This window comes from Triticum dicoccoides, chromosome 6B, assembly GCF_002162155.2.
Source record: "Triticum dicoccoides isolate Atlit2015 ecotype Zavitan chromosome 6B, WEW_v2.0, whole genome shotgun sequence".
In the NCBI taxonomy this organism is placed as follows: Eukaryota; Viridiplantae; Streptophyta; class Magnoliopsida; order Poales; family Poaceae; genus Triticum; species Triticum dicoccoides.
This window is the reverse complement of record NC_041391.1, coordinates 62,557,841-62,584,512: the sequence shown is the minus strand read 5'-3', so window position 1 is coordinate 62,584,512 and position 26,672 is coordinate 62,557,841. Positions and strand designations below refer to the sequence as shown.

Below are 26,672 nucleotides of genomic sequence, written 5' to 3'. Positions count from 1 at the left end.
GAAATTGGTTTTCTGATTGCAAATTTTGTAAAACCGCATCTGCCTAAACATATCTTCAGTAATGAAATGCCTAATAAGCTATATCAGCAACATGGCTTTGAATACGGTGAAATTTGACCCTTGGCATTAGTGAATATCTGTGGATAAACAGTGCCTAGTCTTAGATGGAGAATCAAATTTTGGTTGTGCCCTCTTTACAACTGCAACTTCGGATAGGTGCCCCTGGCTGCTTCATGGACGGTCCTAGTCTCTTAGATCGTCCTCATGGTTTGGTTTGTCAGAGTGGATTTGGTGGTATCCTTTGTCTCTACTTGCGGTGTTCTTATTCAGAGTATCTTTTTCGATTGCATGGCGTTTGTGGTTGTTGCGTGTTTAGAGTGTTTGTTGGTTCAAATATGCGGTCATAGGGTTCATACTTTGTGAGTAATTCACATATGATCGTTCTGTATCGATTTTCCATTAAATAACTGGACAATTTTTTTCTTTTTAATTAATCGACGAGGCAAAACTTTTACCACCGTTTAGGAAAAAATATCTTCGGACGCACGGGCATGTTGATAATACTCAATAATTACATAATTAAAATAGCTAGCAAGCTAAGGAACAAACCAACTAGGCCTAGTTAAGCAGTCGGGAAGGCCATCATCCTCCGGTGACCTGTAGACGCATTCCAACTTGTTTTCCTGCGTGCTGTAGCAGTATGCCGCGACGGTAGAAACCTTCTTCTTGTCATGGACGTAGTAGATCCGAGTTCCGCCCCCATTGGCGCCGTCATTTTCCCAGAAGGTTGCGTGGTACCTATCGACGAACAATTCGTAGTTACCAGCCTCGGCCACCTTGCGCCATGCGAGCTGCCCGTCAGGCGCCGGAGAAGCGACCAGCTCGAAGAGGTCGAAGGCCACCGGCCGGGACGACTTGACGGTGGTCCTTGCCACGACCAGGACCAGCTTGCTCGGCAACGCGACGAGGTGCACGTAATCCAACTCTTCCTTCCGAGGGCAGCTGGAGCCGTACATCTTGCTGCTGAGGTCGGGCATGTCCGGCGGACGCGCGACCAGCTGTAGGGCGCCGAGCGTGGCGGCGTCGAACACCGCCATCTCGCCGTTGGTGTCCATGCCGAACATCTTCCCGTCATGGTAGGCGAAGTCGAAGTAGCCGTAGCCTACGCGGCGGGGCTTCTCCACCTTGGTCCATGCCGCGTCGCCGGGGCGGCAGAAGAGCATGCCCGTGTGCCCGTGCATCACGTGGTACATCATGACCGTCATGCCCGCCGCCGGCGCCGGGGCGCCGGTCGGGAGGTTGACGGCGAAGCGTAAGTAGTCTGTGAAGTCGAGGTAGATCGGGAACATATAGTTGCTGCACTGCGCCGTGTCCAGGTCGTTGCAGTACACGTACCTTACGTGCCGGACGACGTCGCTGCCTGGGCCGTCGCGGACGGCGTTGAGCTTGGGCAGGGCCGCCGTGGCGCGGGTGGCCAGGTGCGAGACGTGGCAGGAGGCGTCGCGAGTGTCGAGGACGAGGGACCAGCCGCGGGACAAGGGGAAGACAACCGTGTGGGAGGCGCGGACACGGGGGAGCAGGAGGCGCGGCGCTGGCCCTGCCGCGGCGCGCCATGCCCGGCACACGGAGCGGAACGCGGCGAGCCCGGTGATGGCGTCGCGGGACCTCCGCGCGATGATGGTGAGTAGATCGGAGGGGAGGTCCAACCAGTCGGGCTGCTCCTCCTGGCTAGCCATTGCACGTGCGTGCGCTGTCGATGGGCTGGGTGAACTGAAGGTTTGACTTTGTTGATCCTTTTATATGAGGAGCCTCGGCAACAACGATACAATCGTAACTAACTTTATAAATAAACGTACTCTCGAAAAAACTTTGTAAATAAACAGATCAATAATTGTAAACGTACCATTTGTAACTAACCATCCCCTGATTTTCATGGGGTAGGCCCCTCCTCCCCCTTAACCTCCAATCACAACCCATCTATTTGTAAAACCCATGTAAACTTATGTATGAGTAGCATTACTCTAAAAGACTCGCTCGTCCTTACGACGTGGGATCGTGGCGGTTACAGGTTGTATATACACGATCGTACCCGCTAAACAAGCGAGGTAATGGGCTCGTGCCTTCGTACTGGGCCTCCTGAACACTTGGTAGAAACCTGTGCACCAGTGCACCAAACCCCGTTGCACATTCAAACATCTTTGCAAAAATTCAGAAAAAAATGGTGGATTGACACAACAACTTGTCACAAAAATTCAAAACATTGGTCAAGATACAAAAATAACAAATTTGACATGAATGTATAAATGGGCCAAAACTTAAGCCCAACTTGTGTTATGTACTATTCAGTGTCAAATTTGTCATTTTTGTATCTCAAACAATGTTTCAAATTTTGATTTTAATTTTTGTAACAACATACATTGACGTTATGTCAATGCACTAATTTTTTTTCGAACATTTTTAGCTACTGTGAACAGAAACTTTGAATAGTTACTGTGGTCAAACCACAGGGATTCAAGGGCTGAGCTTTGGGGTTTTACTAACTCTTACTAAGGTGAATAAGCACAGGGAAAATCAGCTACGTTGGAGCTAGTAAAAAGGTAGTTGCTGTGGAAACTACCATTTCAGCCCAGAAGTGAAAATATTTTCTGTAGCCAAAATACTCCAAAAAGTGGTGCAATATTTTTGCTCAAAAATGTGCCCTAGGGTCCAAAGAATATTTGGGATTTTTCTCAGAATTTTTAGGGCAACAGAAATGAGGGTTGCTTTGGAGGTTAAAGAGTTTAGCTAGGGTTTAAGAAGCAAAATGAATATTTTTCATTTAAGAAAAATATTCCAAGCAATATTGTTGGGTTGGCCAGGGGTGAAATGATGGATTAGAAGAGGAGAGGGGGCACTTGGGTGAAAATCAAGGGATACCCAGGTGATCAAGTCCAAATGAAATGATTCAAAACTCCAAATCCAAAACCAATTCAGATGAAAATCAAGCAAAGAAAAAGAGGGCAAAAACCAGGCTATGACAACGACTTTGGCACTGTTTGTTTCTGCTTCACTTGGATTTTAGTCACCCATGGATTTGCTTCAGTGACGAAGCTGATTCTGTGAATCAGCTTCGCCACCGAAGTACACTTTGAGGTGCTTCAGGAAATTGCACTAAAAATGGCCTAAAACCAGATTCAGCTTCACTGGCAAAGCTGATTCCAAATAGCTGTTTGTTTCAAATTCCAGATTCGGCTTCACTGGCAAAGCTGAATCTGATCTCAGAATCAGAAACAAACATGGCCTTTGTTGATCCTTTTATATGAGGAGCCTTGGCAACAACGATACAATCGTAACTAACTTTGTAAATAAACAGAGTATAAAAGACTGGATCGTCCTTACTACGTGGGATTGTGTGATATCACTAATTAAGAAGTACTCCTTGCAAAGAACACTTCACTTTCCCGGGTCGCGACAAGTGGTGCACATGAAGCATGCCACTTGTCGCAACATGGAAGTTTTCCTTTTTTTGTAGATTCGTTTATTCAAAACGTTTTATCTCTCAAACCCTGCGTCCAAATCTCGAAACATTTTCACCGTTGGGTTCCTCGCGTCGAGATCTTCAAAACTAGATCCCATGTTGATAGGTTTTGACGAACTTTATTTTCACGAAAAAAATCGGATGAAAAAACCGAACCAGGAGCACGAGTTTTTTCCCTTTCTGAAAGAGGCACGCCCGTGCCTCTCGTGAAATCACAACCGTGCCTCTTGTGTAAGCAAAACCATGACTCTCGTGGAGGAAAAAAACAGAAAACGCGTTTTTTTCGTTTCCGAGAGGCACAGCCGTGACTCTCGCGAAAGCACAACCGTGCCTCTCGCGGAAGCAATAACTTGACTCTCGGGAAAGAAAAAAAACAGAGAACGCGGTTTTTTCCCTTTCCGAGAGGCACATCCGTGACTCTTGCGAAAGCATAACCGTGCCTCTCGCGGAAGCAAAAGCGTGACTCCCGTGAAAGAAAATAAAAATAAAACGTGTTTTGTTTTTCTCTTTCCGAGAGTCACGAGCACACCCGTGCCTCTCGCGGAAGCAAAATTGTGACTCTCGCGAAAGAAAAAAACAAAAAAACGCGTTTTGTTTTTCCCTTTCCGAAAGGCACGGCTGTGACTCTCGCGAAAGCACAACCATGCCTCTCGCAGAAGCAAAACCGTAACTCTCGCGAAAGAAAAAAACGCGTTTTTTTCTGTTTCCGAAAGGCACGGCCGTGACTCTCGCTAAAGCATAACTGTGCCTCTCGCGGAAGAAAAACCGTGACTCTCTCGAAAGAAAAAAACAGAAAACGCATTTTTTTCCGTTTCCGAGAGGCACGGGCGTGACTTTCGCTAAAGCACAACCGTGCCTCTCACGGAAGAAAAACCGTGACTCTCGTGAAAGAAAGAAAAAAGAAAACACGTTTTTTCACGCAAAATATTTTTTTCCAATTTTTTTTATCGAAAAGCTAAGGAAGACCGGGGGAAAACCCAAAACGTCGAAAAACCCCGAAAAAAAACCGTTTAAAAAGCCGAAAACGCGTGCGGAAAAATAAAAAGAAAACAAAATCCAAAGGAAGCGTCCAGAACGCGACCCGTGGCGAATGGCTGAGAACGCACCAAATGACGCTAATCGTTGCGAGGCTCCCGAAGGAGCGCTCTTTAACTAGTTGCTTTGGGAATCATGACGGTTACAGGCTGTATATACACGATCATACACGCTAAATAAGCAAGGTAATGGGCCCGTGCCTTCATACTGGGGCCCCTGAACACTTGGTAAAAACCTGTGCACCAGTGCACCAAACCCCGTTGCGCATTCAAACATCTTTGCAGAAATTCGGGAAAAAAAATTAGTGGATCGACACAACAATTTGTCACAAAAATTCAAAGCAAAATTCAAAACATTGGTCAAGATACAAAAATAACAAATTTGACATGAATGTATGAATGGGCCAAAACTTAAGCCCAACTTGTGTTATGTATGACTTCTTACCTCCTTGAGGTGTTCCACAGATGTATTTTCCTTTTTCTTAGTGTTAGTCCCTAGTCCTTTTCCTTTTTAGCTTAGTGTAGCCTGTCTTGTATAGCCCTTTCTTTTCTGTTTTTCTTCCTCTCCTTGAGGAACCTTTTGTATCTTTATGGGTGAGCTTTAATAAAATGATGTGGGGTGTAAGCGAAAAAACTTGTGTTATGTACTATTCAGTGTCAAATTTGTCATTTTGGTATCTCAAACAATGTTTTGAATTTTGATTTTAATTTTTTTAACAACATACATTGATGTTGTGTCAATGCACTAATTTTTTTCGAACATTTTTTAATCTGCAACGGGGAGGGTGCATCGGCAGCACCAATTGCCCCCGTGCACCAGATACATCCCAAACCTATACATAGAAACACCTTCTCGCAATTATTAGAAACAACTTCTCATGCGGGAGCTCCTATTGGACGCGTTTTGCGTCAAATTGAAAGAGCAACTCAATTGAGGAGCGCTCGTTCGAGAGCCCCCAAGAGTCACTTGGGGTGGGTTGAGAGCGTGTCACTTGGCGCGCTCTCAGCCGCTGTCATGTATCGCGTCTTAATTACATTTATCCCGCCCTTTGATGGCAGATTGGTCACGTGTCCCCGAATGCCTTTCTCATAAAAAATATATTTCATGTGGGCTGTATTTGCAAATGGACCTGTGTGCCTACCCTGTACTAATGTGGTTCAACATGGAGCATATTTTTGTGGATCAACGTGGATCCTTTGTTCTTCTTATGTTATCCTCTTCTGCTTCCGATTTTGGAGGCCCTCTCTAGGGTACTTGGCTTAGGTGGAAGGATGGTATCATGGTGCCATTTACTCGTTGTCTCATCATTTGTTGTCATCCAAGAATTGTTCACATCTGGTCCGAGTTTGCCAAGACTATGCTTTATTCACTATGTGCATCATTGGCGACTTCGTTGCTGCTTTTGGCAAACCAAGACTTTATAATCTCATTTCTCGTTTTTCTTGGTTCTTGCCCTTTTCTGATACTGTTTGTTTAATCTCAGCTCTTCGCGGTGGCAACGAGAGCCCGACTTACTAGTGACAGATTGAATATTTTGAGCGGAGGCATCGCCTGATGGCTACCCGGTGCTGGCGTTGTGCACGGATGCAACCTATGTAACACGCATCCCGCCCATTGGCGGTGGATTGGTCATGTGTCCCCGAATGCCTTTCTTGTAAACAAATATATGTTTCATGTGGGTTGTATCTGCAAATGGACCTGTGTGCCTACCCTGCACTAATATGGCTCAACGGGATTTTTTTTTTTGTGGTTCAACGTGGAGTTGTTTGAAGAAAATAAAACTCCCAAGGGACCAAACCGCCATCAGGTTTTCCAAATAAATAGCCGTCAAAGCTTCTCCCATTTTCCATCCGGCACCCTCCACAAGTTTCTTCTCCACGCCCCCCGCGAGTTAGCGGAATTGCCACGCGACTCCTCCCGCCGCGATGGAGCCACCCGGTTCGGGCACAGGAGCAGCAGAACCGGTCGAGGAGGACCGCGTCGAAGAACCGGCCTCCGATGGGGGCTCCAACTCCAACGCCTCCTCCCCAACCGCCGCTGCGCCGCCACCTCCCCGCACGACGCCCCTCCACCTCGAGCAGGCCGGAGGCGGCGCCGATGGGTCGACCCCCGCGACGGTGTTCGACCCCCGGAAGGGCAAGAATCCGGTGCCCCTGCTGCCGCCCTGGGTCATTCCTCCTCCTCCGAGCCCCGCCACGGTGTTCGACCCCCGGAAGGGCAAGGATCCGGTGCCCCCGCTGCCGCCCTGGGTCATTCCTCCTCCTCCTCCTAGCCCCGCGGGCAGCAGCAGCTCCTCCTCCTCCTCCCCCGACTACGCCGCGGCATTCAGAGCCGGGGCCTTCGGAGACGGGGTCACGGAGTCGAGCGCCGCCGCCGAACTCAGAGCCCGCGGCGGCAGGGCGCGGGCTACGTGGAGCGACCCCTTGGTGGCGGACACGAGGGAGGAGCCCAACGCGGCGGCGCATCCGTCGTTCGACCACGGGATGATCGATCGGCTGGTGCGAGAGCAAGCGGCCGTCGACGGGGCGATCGGGCTACGGGAAGAGCCCGACGAGGCGGCGCCGTCGGTCGACCCCAAGCTGGTTGCGCAGTCGTTGCTCGAGCGGCTGGCGAGAGTGCAGGCGGCCGTCGACGAGGACAACAGGCGACGGGAACAGCAGGTGACGGCCTCTGCGACGTGCTCTTGTTGTTTCTTGGAGTTCTTGGAGTCTCTGTCTCTGTAGTGCGTTCTTGAGCGTTTCTTGGTTTCCTCTTGGGCAGTACGACTCGTTGCGCGCGGAAGAGGCGATGTATAGGAAGGAACAGGTATGGCATCAATCTGGTCTTCTTGCTTGCTCGGAATTTCTTGCTGTAGTCTGTTAAAATGTTGGGGCAGTTTGGCGATTAAGCATTTCCTGATTATTACTTGAGTTCTTCTTGCGGTGCGTTATGAAATTTAGAGGTAGGCACGGATCTTGTTGTGATTATTCGCAACTGTTCAAGATTTAGGCGTCCAGGCTTGTGCTAATTGATTCTTCTATTTGGTTTGGTATGATAGCATGTTTTGCACTTTTGCTGCAAGTGAAAAATGTGGGGAGATATGAGGATCATGTCTTGGCAGTGGTTGCTGTCATATTTGGGCAAGAAATCTTGATGCCAAAATGTATCAGTTTCCAGTGTAGATGAATGGTGTTAATGTTATAGGGGAAGTTAATCCGAATGCTTGCTCGGGATTACATTGCTCTATGCTTTTGTCTTTTGTCATCTGTTGCCTAAAAGGCTGAAACTGGCTCCGAAGCCTCAAAACTCGATTCATAGGAATAACTCAAATATTTCAATCTTGTTAGCCCTTTCGCCCTTGCTAATCCGGAATATGTGATCTTGATGCTAATTCTGTGGAGCAGGAGAAACTATCACAAGTAAAGGTTGTGGTAAAGGTGAAACCCAAGCAAGGCAAACTAGGTATAAACTGGACTCAGATCAAGAACAAGGTATGGCCTGAATCTTGTCCGCTCTTCTCACTTGTGATTCTCGGGTGGTATGAACTGGGATTTTCTGTGCATAGAAAATGGAACTGGGATTTTTTGGTTTTCTTTGGTTTCTGTTTGTTCATGTTAAATTCTTGGACCTGTTAGTGTAATCAAGGCATGAAATCTTGGTTAGAGCGTCATGTGGCATCCTAGTGTAGAGGAGGAATCTTGGACAAATGTTGGCAGAAGTACAAATGCCCTTGGCGCTCGTGGATCTTTCCACAATCTGGCATTGTATTTTGAAGCAAATGGCTATCTTGTCGAAACTGTTGTCTGTAAAATGTGGGGAAATCATGAGGTCATGTCCTACTGCAATATTTTGGCAACAGGGCCTGAAGTCAAATGTATGAGCTTCCTTTGCAAACAGATGCTGTTATCAGGAACTTTGATCTAGACATTAGTTCAAGACTGCATAATTGGACATAATTCCTGTAAATCGTTTGCCATTCACATGCAAAATCGGCGACCACTTTAGGATTTGCTCGAGAAGTTCCGCCATTATGTCGATTGGTACCTGGAACTGGTTCAGAAGCCCCAGAATATAATTCATGTAAATAGTTGCCAAAAATAAAGAAGCTTTGGATGCACATGTTTTGTGGTCTTGCTATACAGTATTATTTTTCCTTTTGACAGGGAAAAGGAAAAAAAAATTGACTGCTTGTTTGTTAATTCCATTATTTTTCATTCCCTTATTTCTTTGTTTTTAAATACTCGATCTTGTTGATTCTGTACAATTGTAAGACTGGCAGGATGTATGGTCTTTAACTTCGTTTTCTTCATTTCCTGTCAAATAGATTTTTCGTAGAGAAGGAAGGGAAATATGTTCGGAACATGTGAACCACCAGGTTTGTCTCCATTTTGCCTGATGTAATTTTCAAAATGGAAGTGCAAGAAAAATCAGGATCAAAGCCCTATATCAGAAGATACTGTGATTAGTGGTTCAGAAGGATTATGTTCTCTTTATAAATACTCCCTCCGTAAATTAATATAAGAGCGTTTAGATCACTACCTTAGTGATCTAAAAGCTCTTATATTAGTTTACAGAGTTAGTACTAAATTGTGTATTAAGTCTTGGTTGTGATAATCTGATGGGACCTGAATTGTTCTCTTTATAAACTGTTCTTGTGTTTATCATGTGTTAATAGACATCTTCTTGTTTTCTTACTGAACAACAACCAATCAGTATCAATGATGGGATTATATACTAGCGGTTTCAAACATTTCCAGAGAACATGGAAACCTGAAGATTTGAATGAAAACAAAATTTCCATCACATTTTTAGATATGTTGTTTCCATGTTCAACTCAGCGTAATTTGAATTCTCATATTTTTGCGTTCGTTGCAGACACATCCCATCACTGAAGTCAGAAGGCATCATAGGCTTGCTTCTGACGAGGCAAACCATCTTGATGCCTATTCAGAATATAGATCAGTGATTGGAGATGGGGAGTGTTTCTACAGGAGCTTCATATTTTCGTACCTTGTAATCGTCCTCCCCTCTTTTCATCATCATAGGATGTAGGTTTAGTTATTTATTAACTTTCTCTGTTTTCGTGAATGTACAACAGGAGCAAGTTATTGATAGGCAGGACACACATGAGGAACATCGTCTCCTTCGTGTTGTTGAAAGAATGTCCATGCAACATGCAAATCTTCGATGGAACTCTGACTTTCGCAGGAGCAGCAAAGTAAGTTCTCGCCTTCTCCATACTTGTTCTTTCCTTCTCTTTTTTTGAGGGTAATGTTCTTTCTTGGATAAACATGCTTGCAAGGGATGATGATTCCATTCAGGTTACAGTACAACACTTTGTTTGTCATTTGCAGGAGATTCACAATTGCTTAACAGTAGTGGTCACCACAGTTTTATGCACTGTTGGCAGAAACACAAATTTGAAGTTTATTGTAAAGTTAACGACCCGATTGTAGCAATGGCCTTAAGAAAATTTACTTGCAAAGGAACGTCAATACAATAAGGAAGTAACATAATTTTATGCTTGTTTGAGCACTGCAACAATGCTCACCTACTGGTTATTATTGTATAGCCACCTCACTGTTCTGTTACTAGCTATAGTATATGCTTAACGACTAAAGCTTCTCAGGCGAGTTATCTTAGGTGTGTTCTTTTATATCTTGCCATTGATCAGTATTCTGTATGTATCATTTTAACCTATGATATATGATTATCAACTGCGAATTATTGAGTCGCTGGTTCTTTCAGGCATTTAAGAATCTGATCAAGAAAATAATGAGACGGAAACATGGCAGAGAATCAACTAGCAGGTTTTTGACTTGCTTGGTTTTCTGCAATTCCATCATAGTATTGTGGCCGAATGCATTCCATCTCACTGCCATAATATGTGCCATTTTTAGCCGCCGTAAAGAGAAACTTCTCAAGTTCTTCAGCAAGGATGATACGACACTAGACAGTGAGAGAAACACCCTTGAAGTCATATTTCCTTTTGTCCGTCACAATTCATGTTTCTGACACATTTTCTTGGTTAGTTTTCATTTTCCTCAGATTAGTAGTAGCTATCCAGATGTGCTCGCACAGGGAGGTGTATGAACCGCTTATACCAGGGCTCAGAGGAAATTACAATCTGGAAGATGTCTGTGATGCATATTCTCCCTTACATTACCGTTGTGCTGATTTCCGATGCATCCATTGTTGGATACATGACACTCAATTTACCTAACCTGTTATTGTTGTTGTATGTACAGTGGTGCTTTTGGCGCGTCACTCCAGCTCGTCGGTTCACGGATCATGTTATGATGTTGGCCTTGGCAACAGCGCTTGAGGTACCCCTCAGAGTGGAGCGAGTCCGAGGAGGATATGATCCAGATATCTACACTGGTCCTGGAGTTCCCCGTCCGAGAGTGACCCTGCTGTACTCGGCAAATCACTACGAAATCATCTACCCACGTGCTCCTTCTGCTGAGAGTTCAAGTCATCAGGCTTCCCAGATAGAACATGCTGCTGATCAGGGTTCAAATCAACAGACTTCCCAGAGAAAACATCCTGCTGATCAGAGTTCAAGTCATCAGGCTTCCCAGAGAGACGATCCTGCTGATCAGAGTTGAAGTGAATAGATTCCACTGGATTAAAGTTGACTAGGGCTGCTGCATATGAATGAGATTAGTGGTAGGCATATCATCCTCCAGATATCTACATGCAGTGATGAAGTTGGGGTAGGCATAGCATATACACTTGTGTGCTCTTCTTCGATAGGGAGAAAAACTTGTGGTATTGTTTGAATTGTTGGCTGGTATACTTGTGCATTCTTTGAAAGAATTTCTTTCTAATGTTGGCAGCGATACATACTGCTGATGCCACTGGCTGGTATAATTGATTGATCAGTTTGGTGCTAAGGATGAAGCTGTTTTCGAAGAATTTACTCATATTACCCTGCCTGCTTTGTGAAGCTGTTCGAATCACAACAACCTGGCTGGTATTACTTTGTAATGTACCAAACTGCCAAAACGTGGTTAAGACAACTTGTTGTACCTATTGATTCAGGCATGAGGCACATTTCTACATCAGTGGAAGTTGTAGAAACCGCAATCTTTGCAGATGTGGTGTCATCCAGTGTGGGCTCCAGCTTTGGAATAAGGTTCAACACATCAATACAATCTACAAGAAGGGAAAATGGCACACATTCAAAAAATGTTCACACTTCTCAAAAATATGTTTGTGTCATTCAAAAAATATACAATGTAAAAAATGTTCACGTGCTTCAAAAAAATATTCTTGACATTTTAAAGGATATTTATACAATGTAGAAAAATGTTTGAGTAATTTAAAAGATACTCCATCCGTCCTAAAATGCAAGATTAGTGTAAAAAATGATCTTATATTTTGGGATGGAGGAAGTTCTTTTAGCAATAAAAAAGTTTGTGACATTAAAAAAATATTCACACATTTTTAAAATATGTTCGTGACATTTTTATAAAATTTTATACAATGTAAAAAAATGTCCGCATAATTATAAGAAAAATATTTGCATGAAGAAAATGTTCACACGTTTTGATAATATGTTAGAGACTTTTTTAAAATATGTTTAAACAATTTTTAAAAGTTCGTCATATATCAAACAAATGTGCAACATTTGTACGAAGAATTTAAAATATGTATTAAAAATCAGCATGTATTAGAAAAAAGAACAAGTCAAAAATCAAAAGAAAAAGAAAAAACAATGAAAACCGTAAAGAAAAACACAAAAAGAAAGAAAAATCACATGGAACCTTCCTAAAACCAATGAAAGGTTCCATGAACAAATCCTCAGAACCTTCACGAAAACCACTTCACTAGGTCGGCCCACTAAGGTGACGCATCTGCTAACGCCAATGCCGAGGTGGAGCTACGTCTCACAATAAGAAAAACACAATAAAAAAATCAATGGAAACCGTAAAGAAAAACACAAAATATGATAGATTGATCGAGTTTGCTGATACACAATTAAGAAACAGTAAGACGTAGCGAGCTATGCCTCTCCATGGCGATTAGGCACTCCCGCTCATCCAATTCAGATATGCATGACCTGGATCACCTCTGTCATCCACTCCTACCCCATTTTACCATGAGACATCTACCAAACATAAACTGGGCCACTACTTCGCAAGACAACTTCGACGATATCCTATGAACCGAGCCAACATATTGTCGACTAGGGTAATTATGTGCGGATATGTCACACCCCAAATGGGTCTTAGCCGTGACAATCGCCACATGATAAATCTCAAATTTATAAATCGGATCCTCTAACGTACGACACCCTGACGTTGAGCCATTGGCGTGTGGGCCTGGGGCCACATGTCAGTGAACACCACGGCACGTCAGGAGAGTCGCGTCCTCGTATGTGGTGATGGTTACTATAGCATGGTCCTGCTCCTCTATTGGAGCTGGACAGGTGTAACTCAGAAATATCTACAGCCATAGTGTCTCTAGATTTTATAGGTGCTTGTACTTTGCCATCTAAAACCGTACACGTGCATAGCTGAGCCAACATGTAATTCAATGCAACATATCAGTGCAAGCTTGAACTGCAAAATATTTTGTACTATAGCACACCTGGGCACCTACCTGCAGGCTCTACATGCTGTTGGGGAACATAGTAATTTCCAAAAATTTCCTACGCACACGCAAGATCATGGTGATACATAGCAAGGAGAGGGGAGAGTGTCGTCCACGTACCCTCGTAGACCATAAGCGGAAGCGTTATGAGAATGCGGTCGATGTAGTCGTACGTCTTCACGATCCGACCGATCCAAGTACCGAACGCACGGCACCTACGAGTTCAGCACACGTTCAGCTCGATGACGTCCCACGAACTCCGATCCAGCAGAGCTTCACGGGAGAGTTCCGTCAGCACGACGGTGTGATAACGGTGATGATGTTGCAGGGCTTCGCCTAAGCACCGCTACGATATGATCGAGGTGGACTATGGTGGAGGGGGGCACCGCACACGGCTTGGAACAATCAACTTGTGTGTTCTAGGGTGCCCCCTGCCCCCCTATATAAAGGAGCAAGGGGGGGGGGGGCAGGCCGGCCCTTGGGGCGCGCCAAGGAGGGGGGAGTCCTCCTCCTAGTGGGAGTAGGACTCTCCTTTTCTAGTCCAACTAGGAAGAGGGAAGCGGGAAGGAAAGAGAGGGAGAGGGAGAGGGAAAGAGGGGCCGCGCCCCCCTCCCCTAGTCCAATTCGGACTCCTCATGGGAGGGGGGGGGGCGCCACCTCCTGGGCTGCTGCCCTCTCTCTCCCTTCAGGCCCACTAAGGCCCAATACTTCCCTGGGGGGTTGTGGTAACCCCTCCGGCACTCCGATTTTCTCCGAAACCACCCGAAACACTTTCGATGTCCGAATATGGTCATCCAATATATCAATCTTTATGTCTCGACCATTTTGAGACTCCTCGTCATGTCTGTGATCACATCCGGGACTCCGAACTACCTTCGGTACATCAAATCACATAAACTCATAATACCGATCGTCATCGAACGTTAAGCGTGCGGACCCTACGGGTTCGAGAACTATGTTGACATGACCGAGACTCGTTTCCGGTCAATAACCAATAGCGGAACCTGGATGCTCTTATTGGCTCCTACATATTCTACGAAGATCTTTATCGGTCAAACCGCATAATAACATACGTTGTTCCCTTTGTCATCGGTATGTTACTTGCCCGAGATTCGATCGTCGGTATCTCAATACCTAGTTCAATCTCGTTACCGACAAGTCTCTTTACTCATTCCGTAATACATCATCCCTCAACTAACTCATTAGTTGCATTGCTTGCAAGGCTTTATAGTGATGTGTATTACTGAGAGGGCCCAGAGATACCTCTCCGACAATCGGAGTGACAAATCCTAATCTCGATCTATGCCAACTCAACAAGTACCATCGGAGACACCTGTAGAGCACCTTTATAATCACCCAGTTACGTTGTGACATTTGGTAGCACACAAAGTGTTCCTCTGGTATTTGGGAGTTGCATAATCCCATAGTCATAGGAACATGTATAAGTCATGAAGAAAGCAATAGCAATATACTAAACGATCGAATGCTAAGCTAACGGAATGGGTCAATTCAATCACATCATTCTCTAATGATATGATCCCGTTAATCAAATGACAACTCATGTCTATGGCTAGGAAACTTAACCATCTTTGATTCAACGAGCTAGTCAAGTAGAGGCATAGTAGTGACACTCTGTTTGTCTATGTATTCACACATGTACTAAGTTTCCGGTTAATACAATTCCAGCATGAATAATAAACATTTATCATGATATAAGGAAATATAAATAACAACTTTATTATTGCCTCTAGGGCATATTTTCTTCAGTCTCCCACTTGCACTAGAGTCAATAATCTAGATTACACAGTAATGATTCTAACACACATGGAGTATTGGTGCTAATCATGTTTTGCTCGTGGAAGAGGCTTAGTCAACGGGTCTGCAACATTCAGATCTGTATGTATTTCGCAAACTTCTATGTCTCCCTCCTTGACTAGATCGCGGATGGAATTGAAGCGTCTCTTGATGTGCTTGGTTCTCCTGTGAAATCAGGATTTTTTCGCCAAGGCAATAGCTCCAGTATTGTCGCAAAAGGTTTTCATTGGACCCGATGCACTAGGTATGACACGTAGATCGGATATGAACTCCTTCATTTGCTGCTTCCGAAGCAGCTATGTACTCTGCTTCACATGTAGATCCCGTCACGACGCTTTGCTTAGAATTGCACCAACTGACAGCTCCACCGTTCAATATAAACACATATCCGGTTTGTGACTTAGAGTCATCCGGATCAGTGTCAAAGCTTGTATCGACGTAACCATTTACGACGAACTCTTTGTCACCTCCATAAAAGAGAAACATATCCTTAGTCCTTTTCAGGTATTTCAGGATGTTCTTGACCGATGTCCAGTGATACACTCCTGAATTACTTTGGTACCTCCCTGCTAAACTAATAGCAAGGCACACATCAGGTCTGGTACACAGCATTGCATACATGATAGAGCCTATGGCTGAAGCATAGGGAACATCTTTCATTTTCTCTCTATCTTCTGCAGTGGTCGGGCATTGAGTATGACTCAACTTCACACCTTGTAACATAGGCAAGAACCCTTTCTTTGCTTGATCCATTTTGAACTTCTTCAAAACTTTATCAAGGTATGTGCTTTGTGAAAGTCCAATTAGGTGTCTTGATCTATCTCTATAGATCTTGATGCCAATATATAAGCAGCTTCACCGAGGTCTTTCATTGAAAAACTCTTATTCAAGTATCCTTTTATGCTATCCAAAAATTCTATATCATTTCCAATCAACAATATGTCATCCACATATAATATTAGAAATGCTATAGAGCTCCTACTCACTTTCTTTGTAAATACAGGCTTTTCCAAAAGTCTATATAAAACCATATGCTTTGATCACACTATCAAAACGTTTATTCCAACTCCGAGATGATTGCACCAGTCCATAGATGGATCGCTAGAGCTTGCACACTTTGTTAGCATCCTTTGGATCAATAAAACCTTCAGGTTGCATCATATACAACTCTTCTTCCAGAAATCCATTTAGGAATGTAGTCTTTACATCCATTTGCCAAATTTCATAATCATCAAATGCGGCAATTGCTAACATGATTCGGACAGACTTAAGCATCGCTACGGGTGAGAAAGTCTCATCATAGTCAACTCCTTGAACTTGTCAAAAACCTTTCGCAACAAGTCCGAGCTTTGTAGACAGTAACATTACCGTCAGTGTTAGTCTTCTTCTTGAAGATCCATTTATTCTCGATGGCTTGCCGATCATCGGGCAAGTCAACCAAAGTCCACACTTTGTTATCATACATTGATCCCATCTCAGATTTCATGGCCTCAAGCCATTTTGTAGAATCTGGGCTCATCATCGCTTCCTCATAGTTCGTAGGTTCGTCATGGTCTAGTAACATGACCTCCAGAACAGGATTATCATACCACTCTGGTGCAGATCTTACTATGGTTGACCTACGAGGTTCAGTAGTAACTTGATCTGATGTAACATGATCATCATCATTAACTTCCTCACTAATTGGTGTAGAAGTCACAGGAACAGATTTCTGTGATGAACTACTCTCCAATAAGGGAGCAGGTACAGTTACCTCATCAAATTCTACTTTCCTCCCACTCCCTTCTTTCGAGAGAAACTCCTTCTCTAGAAAGGATCCATTCTTAGCAATGAGTGTCTTGCCTTCGGATCTGTGATAGAAGGTGCACCCGACAGTCTCCTTTGGGTATCCTATGAAGACACATTTCTCCGATTTGGGTTCGAGCTTATCAGGTTGAAGCTTTTCACATAATCGCAGCACCAAACTTTAAGAAACGACAACTTTGGTTTCTTGCCAAACCACAGTTCATAAGGCGTCGTCTCAACGGATTTAGATGGTTCCCTATTTAACGTTAATGCATCCGTCTCTAAAGCATAACCCCAAAACGATAGCGGTAAATCAGTAAGAGATATCATAGATCGCACTATATCTAGTAAAGTACGATTACGACATTCGGACACACCAATAATTACGCTGTGGTGTTCTGGGTGGCGTGAGTTGGGAAACTATTTCGCATTGTTTCAAATGAAGACCAAACTCGTAACTCAAATATTTTCCTCCATGATTGGATCGTAGAAACTTTATTTTCTTGTTACGATGATTTTCCACTTCACTCTGAAATTCTTTGAACTTTTTAAATGTTTCAGACTTATGCTTCATCAAGTAGATATACCCATATCTTCTCAAATCATCTATGAAGGTGAGAAAATAATGATACCCGCCGCGAGCCTCAATATTCATCGTACCACATACATCAGTATGTATGATTTCCAACAAATCTGTTGCTCGCTCCATTGTTCCGGAGAACGGAGTTTTAGTCATCTTGCCCATGAGTCATTGTTCGCAAGTACCAAGTGATCCAAAAGTCCATCAGAATGGAGTTTCTTCATGCGCTTTACACCAATATGACCTAAAAGACAGTGCCACAAATAAGTTGCACTATAATTATCAACTCTGCATCTTTTGGCTTCAATATTATGAATATGTGTATCACTACTACCGAGATTCAATATAAATAGACCACTCTTCAAGGGTGCATGACCATAAAAGATATTACTCATATAAATAGAACAACCATTATTCTCTGATTTAAATGAATAACCGTCTCGCATTAAACAAGATCGAGATATAATGTTCATGCTCAACGCTGGCACCAAATAACAATTATTCAAGTCTAAAATTAATCCCAAAGGTAGATGGGGAGGCAGCATGCCGACGGCTATCACATTGACTCTGGAACCATTTCCCACGCGCATCGTCACCTCGTCCTTAGCCAATCTTCGCTTAATCCGTAGCCCCTGTTTCGAGTTGCAAATATTAGCAACAGAACCAGTATCAAATACCCAGGTGCTACTGTGAGCATTAGTAAGGTACACACCAATAACATGTATATCACATATACCTTTGTTCACCTTGCCATCCTTCTTATCCACCAAATACTTGGGGCAGTTCCGCTTCCAGTGACCAGTCTGTTTGTAGTAGAAGCACTCAGTCTCAGGCTTAGGTCCAGACTTGGGCTTCTTCACTTGAGCAGCAACTTGCTTGCCATTCTTCTTGAAGTTCCCCTTCTTCCCTTTACCCTTTTTCTTGAAACTGGTGGTCTTGTTGACCATCAACACTTGATGCTCCTTCTTGATTTCTACCTCTGCAGCCTTTAGCATCGCAAAGAGCTCGGGAATTGTCTTATCCACCCCTTGCATGTTATAGTTCATCACGAAGCTCTTGTAGATTGGTGGCAGTGATTGAAGAATTCTGTCAATGACACTATCATGAGGAACATTAACTCCCAGTTGAATCAAGTGATTATTATACCCAAACATTTTGAGTATATGTCCACTAACAGAACTATTCTCCTCCATCTTGCAGCTGTAGAACTTATTGGAGACTTCATATCTCTCAATCCAGGAATTTGCTTGAAATATTAACTTCAACTCCTGGAACATCTCATATGCTCCATGACGTTCAAAACGTCGTTGAAGTCTCGGTTCTAAGCCATAAAGCATGGCACACTGAACTATCGAGTAGTCATCAGCTTTGCTCTGCCAGGCGTTCTTAATGTCGTCAGTTGCATCTGCAGCAGGCCTGGCACCCAGCGGTGCTTCCAGGACATAATTCTTTTGTGCAACAATGAGGATAATCCTCAAGTTACGGACCCAGTCCGTGTAATTGCTACCATCATCTTTCAACTTTGCTTTCTCAATGAATGCATTAAAATTCAACGGAACAACAGCATGGGCCATCTATCTACAACAACATAGACATGCAAAATACTATCAAGTACTAAGTTCATGATAAATTAAAGTTCAATTAATCATGTTACTTAAGAACTCCCACTTAGATAGACATCCCTCTAATCATCTAAGTGATCACTTGATCCAAATCAACTAAACCATGTCCGATCATCACATGAGATGGAGTAGTTTTCAATGGTGAACATCAATATGTTGATCATATCTACTCTATGATTCACGCTCGACCTTTCGGTCTCAAGTGCTCCGAGGCCATATCTACATATGTTAGGCTCGTCAAGTTTAACCCGAGTATTCTGCGTGTGCAAAACTGGCTTGCACCCGTTGTATGTGAACGTAGAGCTTATCACACCCGATCATCACGTGGTGTCTCAGCACGAAGAACTGTAGCAACGGTGCATACTCAGGTAGAACACTTATACCTTGAAATTTAGTGAGAGATCATCTTATAATGCTACTGTCGATCTAAGCAAAATAAGATGCATAAAAGATAAACATCACATGCAATCAATATAAGTGATATGATATGGCCATCATCATCTTGTGCCTTTGATCTCCATCTCCAAAGCACGTCATGATCACCATCGTCACCGGTGCGACACCTTGACCTCCATTGTAGCATCGTTGTCGTCTCGCCAACTATTGCTTCTATAACTATTGCTACCGCTTAGTGATAAAGTAAAGCAATTACATGGCGATTGCATTTCATACAATAAAGCGACAACCATATGGCTCCTGCCAGTTGCCGATAACTCGGTTACAAAACATGATCATCTCATACAATAAAATTTAGCATCATGTCTTGACCATATTGAAGGAAATATGCCCTAGAGGCAATAATAAAGTTATTATTTATTTCCTTATATCATGATAAATGTTTATTATTCATGCTAGAATTGTATTAACCGGAAACATAATACATGTGTGAATACATAGACAAACAGAGTGTCACTAGTATGCCTCTACTTGACTAGCTCGTTAATCAAAGATGGTTATGTTTCCTAACCATAGACAAAAGAGTTGTTATTTGAGTAACGAGGTCACATCATTAGTTGAATGATCTGATTGACATGACCCATTCCATTAGCTTAGCACCTGATCGTTTAGTATGTTGCTATTGCTTTCTTCATGACTTATACATGTTCCTATAACTATGAGATTATGCAACTCCCGTTTGCCGGAGGAACACCTTGGGTGCTACCAAACGTCACAACGTAACTGGGTGATTATAAAGGAGCATTACAGGTGTCTCCAAAAGTAGATGTTGGGTTGGCGTATTTCGAGATTAGGATTTGTCACTCCGATTGTCGGAGAGGTATCTCTGGGCCCTCTCGGTAATGCACATCACATAAGCCTTGCAAGCACTGCAACTAATATGTTAGTTGTGAGATGATGTATTACGGAACGAGTAAAGAGACTTGCCAGTAACGAGATTGAACTAGGTATTGGATACCGACGATCGAATCTCGGGCAAGTAACATACCGATGACAAAGGGAACAACGTATGTTGTTATGCGGTCTGACCGATAAAAGAACTTCGTAGAATATGTAGGAGCCAATATGGGCATCCAGGTCCCGCTATTGGTTATTGACCGGAGACGTGTCTCGGTCATGTCTACATTGTTCTCGAACCCGTAGGGTCCGCACGCTTAAGGTTACGATGACAGTTATATTATGAGTTTACATGTTTTGATGTACCGAAGGAGTTCGGAGTCCCGGATGAGATTGGGGACATGACGAGGAGTCTCGAAATGGTCGAGACGTAAAGATTCATATATTGGATGATATGGTTAGGCCAAGGGGTCAAGCCCATGAGGCTTTAGATCGGTGCAAAAGGAGTTTTGCGGAGGCCAGGGGGCCAAACGCCAGAGACCCTGGCGTCTGGCCCTGGGCCAGACGCCGAGGCCCATGGCGTCTGGGCCAGACGCCAAGGATTGTGGCGTTTGGTCCTGGAGTCCGAGTGGGACTCTTGCCTTTCGGGAAAAACCGACTTTGAGGAGGCTTTTGCTCCAAGTTTCAACCCCGGGGCTCAACATATAAATAGAGGGGCAGGGCTAGCACCAAAGACACAACAATTGATCCCTTGGATCTCTTAGCCGTGTGCGGTGCCCCCCTCCACCATAGTCCACCTCGATAATATCATAGCGGTGCTTAGGCGAAGCCCTGCGACGGTAGAACATCAAGATCGTCACCACGCCGTCGTGCTGACGGAACTCTCCCTCGACACTCGGCTGGATCGGAGTTCGAGGGACGTCATCGAGCTGAACGTGTGCTAGAACTCGGAGGTGCCGTAGTTTCGGTGCTTGATCGGTCGGGCCGTGAAGACGTACGACTACATCAACCGCGTTGTGCTAACGCTTCCGCTTACGGTCTACAAGGGTATGTAGACAACACTCTCCCCTCTCGTTGCTATACATCACCATGATCTTGCGTGTGCATAGGAAATTTTGAAATTACTACGAAACCCTACAGTGGCATCCGAGCCTAGGTTATTTATGTTGATGTTATATGCACGAGTAGAACACAAGTAAGTTGTGGACGATACAAGTCATACTGCCTACCAGCATGTCATACTTTGGTTCGGCGGTATTGTTGGACGAGACGACCTGGACCAACCTTACGCGTACACTTACGCGAGACCGGTTCCCTCGACGTGCTTTGCACATAGATGGCTTGCGGGCGACTGTCTCTCCAACTTTAGTTGAACCGAGTATGGCTACGCCCGGTCCTTGAGAAGGTTAAAACGGAGTCTATTTGACAAACTATCGTTGTGGTTTTGATGCGTAGGTGAGATTGGTTCTTACTTAAGCCCGTAGCAGCCACGTAAAACATGCAACAACAAAGTAGAGGACGTCTAACTTGTTTTTGCAGGGCATGTTGTGATGTGATATGGTCAAAGCATGATGCTGAATTTTATTGTATGAGATGATCATGTTTTGTAACCGAGTTATCGGCAACTGGCAGGAGCCATATGGTTGTCGCTTTATTGTATGCAATGCAATCGCGATGTAATGCTTTACTTTATTACTAAACAGTAGTGATAGTCGTGGAAGCATAAGATTGGCGAGACGACAACGATGCTACGATGGAGATCGAGGTGTCGCGCCGGTGACGATGGTGATCATGACGGTGCTTTGGAGATGGAGATCACAAGCACAAGATGATGATGGCCATATCATATCACTTATATTGATTGCATGTGATGTTTATCTTTTTATGCATCTTATCTTGCTTTGATTGACGGTAGCATTATAAGATGATCTCTCACTAAATTATCAAGAAGTGTTCTCCCTGAGTATGCACCGTTGCCAAAGTTCGTCGTGCCCAGACACCATGTGATGATCGGGTGTGATAAGCTCTACGTCCATCTACAACGGGTGCAAGCCAGTTTTGCACACGCAGAATACTCAGGTTAAACTTGACGAGCCTAGCATATACAGATATGGCCTCGGAACATGGAGACCGAAAGGTCGAGTGTGAATCATATAGTAGATATGATCAACATAACGATGTTCACCATTGAAAACTACTCCATCTCACGTGATGATCGGTCATGGTTTAGTTGATTTGGATCACGTAATCACTTAGAGGATTAGAGGGATGTCTATCTAAGTGGGAGTTCTTAAATAATATGATTAATTGAACTTTAATTTATCATGAACTTAGTCCTGGTAGTATTTTGCAAATTACGTTGTAGATCAATAGCTCGCGTTGTTGCTTCCCTGTGTTTATTTTGATATGTTCCTAGAGAAAATCATGTTGAAAAATGTTAGTAGCAATGATGCGGATTGGATCCGTGATCTGAGGTTTATCCTCATTACTGCACAGAAGAATTATGTCCTTGATGCACCGCTAGGTGACGGACCTATTGCAGGAGCAGATGCAGACGTTATGAACGTTTGGCTAGCTCAATATGATGACTACTTAATAGTTTAGTGCACCATGCTTAATGGCTTAGAATCGGGAATTCAACGACGTTTTGAACGTCATGGAGCATATGAGATGTTCCAGGAGTTGAAGTTAATATTTCAAGCAAATACCCGAGTTGAGAGATATGTAGTCTCCAACAAGTTCTATAGCTAAAAGATGGAGGAGAATCGCTCAACTAGTGAGCATGTGCCCAGATTGTCTGAGTACAACAATCGCTTGAATCAAGTGGGAGTTAATCTTCCAGATAAGATAGTGATTGACAGAATTCTCTAGTCACCATCACCAAGTTAGTAGAACTTTGTGATGAACTATGATATGCAAGGGATAACGGAAACAATTCCCAAGCTCTTCGTAATGCGGAAATTGACGAAGGTAGAAATCGAGAAAAACATCAAGTGTTGATGGTAGACAAGACCACTAGTTTCAAGAAAAGGGCAGAGGGAAGAAGGGGAACTTCAAATAGAATGGCAAGCAAGTTGCTGCTCAAGTGAAGAAGCCCAAGTCTGGTCCTAAGCCTGAGACTAAGTGTTTCTACTGCAAAGGGACTGGTCACTGGAAGCGGAACTACCCCAAGTGATTGGCAGATAAGAAGGATGGCAAAGTGAACATAAGTATATTTTATATACATGTTATTGATGTGTACTTTACTAGTGTTTATGGCAACCCCTCAGTATTTGATACTAGTTCAGTTGCTAAGATTAGTAACTCGAAACGGGAGTTGCAGAATAAACAGAGACTAGTTAAGGGTGAAGTGACGATGTGTGTTGGAAGTGGTTCCAAGATTGATATGATCATCATCGCACACTCGCTATACTTTCGGGATTAGTGTTGAACCTGAATAAGTGTTATTTGGTGTTTGCGTTGAGCATGAATATGATTTGATCATGTTTATTGTAATACGGTTATTCATTTAAGTAAGAGAATAAATTGTTGTTCTGTTTACATGAATAAAACCTTATATGGTTACACACCCAATGAAAATAGTTCGTTGGATCTCGATCGTAGTGATACACATAATCATTATATTGAAACCAAAAGATGCAAAGTTAATAATGATAGTGCAACTTATTTGTAGCACTGCCGTTTAGGTCATATTGGTGTAAAGCGCATGAAGAAACTCCATGCTGATGGGATTTTGGAATCACTTGATTATGAATCACTTGATGCTTGCGAACCATGCCTTTTGGGCAAGATGACTAAAACGCCGTTCTCCGGAACAATGAAGCAAGCAACAGATTTGTTGGAGATCATACATACTGATGTATGTGGTCCGGTGAATATTAAAGCTTGCAGCAAGTATCATTATTTTCTGACCTTCACAGATGATTTGAGCAGATATGGGGATATCTACTTGATGAAACATAAGTTTGAAACATTTGAACAGTTCAAAGAATTTCAGAGTGAAGTGGAAAATCATCGTGACAAGAAAATAAAGTTTCTACGATCTGATCGCGGAGACAAATATTTGAGTTACGAGTTTGGTCTTCAATTAAAACAATGTGGAATAGTTTCACAAACTCATGCCACATGGAACACCACAGCATAATGGTGTGTCCGAACGTCATAACCGTACTTTATTAGATATATAGTGCAATCTATGATGTCTCTTACGGATCTACCACTATCGTTTTGGGGTTATGCATTAAAGACAGCTACATTCACATTAAATAGGGCACCATCTAAATCCGTTGAGGCGACACCATATGAACTATGGTTTGGCAAGAAACCTAAGCTGTCGTTTCTTAAAGTTTGGGGTTGCAATGCTTATATGAAAAAATTTAATCCTGATAAGCTCAAACTCAAATCGGAGAAGTGCGTCTTCATAGGATATCCAGAGGAAACTATTGGATACACCTTCTACCACAGATCCGAAGGCAAGACTTTTTTTGCTAAATTCGGAAACTTTCTGGAGAAGGGGTTTCTCTTGAAAGAAGTGAGTGGGAGGAAAGTAGAACTTGACGAGGTAACTGTACCTGCTCCCTTATTGGAAAGTAGTACATCACAGAAAACTGTTTTTGTGACACCTACACCAGTTAGTGAGGAAGCTAATGATGATGATCATGAAACTTCAGAACAAGATACTACTGAACCTCGTAGATCAACCAGAGTAAGATCCGCGCCAGAGTGGTACGGTAATCCTGTTCTGAAAGTCATGCTACTAGATCATGATGAAACCTATGAACTATGAAGAAGCGATGATGAGCCCAGATTCCGCAAAGTGGCTTGAAGCCATTAAATCTGAGATGGGATCCATGTATGAGAACTTGCCCGATGATCGACAAGCAATTGAGAATAAATGGATCTTTAAGAAGAAGACTGACGCTGATGGTAATGTTACTGTCTACAAAGCTCGACTTGTCGCAAAAGGTTTTTGGCAAGTTCAAGGGATTGACTACGATGAGACCTTCTCACCCGTAGCGATGCTTAAGTCCGTCCGAATCATGTTAGCAATTGCCGCATTTTATGATTATGAAATTTGGCAGATGGATGTCAAAACTGCATTCCTGAATGGATTTCTGGAAGAAGAGTTGTATATGATGCAACCGGAAGGTTTTGTCGATCCAAAGGGAGCTAACAAAGTGTGCAAGCTCCAGCGATCCATTTATGGACTGGTGCAAGCCTCTCGGAGTTGGAATAAACGTTTTGATAGTGTGATCAAAGCATTTGGTTTTATACAGACTTTCGGAGAAGCCTGTATTTACAAGAAAGTGAGTGGGAGCTCTACAACATTTCTGATAAGTATATGTGAATGACATATTGTTGATCGGAAATAATGTAGAATTATTCTGTAAAGCATAAAAGGAGTGTTTGAAAGGAGTTTTTCAAAGAAAGACTTCGGTGAAGCTGCTTACATATTGAGTCTCAAGATCTATAGAGATAGATCAAGACGCTTAATAAGTTTTTTCAATGAGTACATACCTTGACAAGATTTTGAAGTAGTTCAAAATGGAACAGTCAAAGAAAGAGTTCTTGCCTGTGTTACAAGGTGTGAAGTTGAGTAAGACTCAAAGCCCGACCACGGCAAAAAAAAAAGAAAGAGAATGAAAGTCATTTCCTATGCCTCAGTCATAGGTTCTATAAAGTATGCCATGCTGTGTACCAGATCTATTGTATACCCTGCACTGAGTTTGGCAAGGGAGTACAATAGTGATCTAGGAGTAGATCACTGGACATCGGTCAAAATTGTCCTTAGTGGAATAAGGATATGTTTCTCTATTATGGAAGTGAAAAAAGGTTCATCGTAAAGGGTTACGCCGATGCAAGTTTGACACTAATCTAGATGACTCTAAGTCTCGATATAGATACATATTGAAAGTGGGAGCAATTAGCTAGAGTAGCTCCATGCAGAGCATTGTTGACATAGAAATTTGCAAAATACATGAGGATCTGAATGTGGCAGACCCGTTGACTAAGATTCTCTCACAAGCAAAACATGATCACACCTTAGTACTCCTTGGGTGTTAATCACATAGCGATGTGAACTAGATTACTGAATCTAGTAAACCCTTTGGGTGTTGGTCACATAGCGATGTGAACTATGGGTGTTAATCACATGGTGATGTGAACTATTGTTGTTAAATCACATGGCGATGTGAACTAGATTATTGACTCTAGTGCAAGTGGGAGACTGAAGGAAATATGCCCTAGAGGCAATGATAAAGTTATTATTTATTTCCTTATATCATGATAAATGTTTATAATTCATGCTAGAATTGTATTAACCGGAAACATAATACATGTGTGAATACATAGACAAACAGAGTGTCACTAGTATGCCTCTACTTGACTAGCTCGTTAATCAAAGATGGTTATGTTTCCTAACCATAGACAAAAGAGTTGTTATTTGAGT

General features: G+C 43.2%; 1 protein-coding gene across 1 annotated transcript; it reads left to right on the top strand.

The window, feature by feature from the left end:
* The first annotated feature begins 6,607 nt into the window (after positions 1-6,607).
* Positions 6,608-11,427, top strand: LOC119321992 (OVARIAN TUMOR DOMAIN-containing deubiquitinating enzyme 1-like). Its single transcript, XM_037595490.1, has 10 exons — positions 6,608-7,212; positions 7,313-7,357; positions 7,936-8,022; positions 8,856-8,906; positions 9,407-9,544; positions 9,630-9,749; positions 10,280-10,341; positions 10,432-10,487; positions 10,564-10,667; positions 10,780-11,427. The coding sequence occupies exons 1-10, from the start codon at positions 7,036-7,038 to the stop codon at positions 11,137-11,139; spliced, it is 1,200 nt and encodes a 399-aa protein (XP_037451387.1). The 5' UTR covers positions 6,608-7,035; the 3' UTR covers positions 11,140-11,427.
* The last annotated feature ends 15,245 nt before the right edge of the window (positions 11,428-26,672 follow it).

Excerpts from the sequence above, each read along its gene's own strand:
- LOC119321992 (XM_037595490.1), top strand. The coding sequence starts at position 7,036 with ATGATCGATCGGCTGGTGCGAGAGCAAGCGGCCGTCGACGGGGCGATC. Across the intron at positions 7,213-7,312 it reads ACAGGCGACGGGAACAGCAG|TACGACTCGTTGCGCGCGGA; the intron begins GTGACGGCCTCT and ends CCTCTTGGGCAG. Across the intron at positions 10,488-10,563 it reads GGATGATACGACACTAGACA|TTTTCATTTTCCTCAGATTA; the intron begins GTGAGAGAAACA and ends TTTCTTGGTTAG.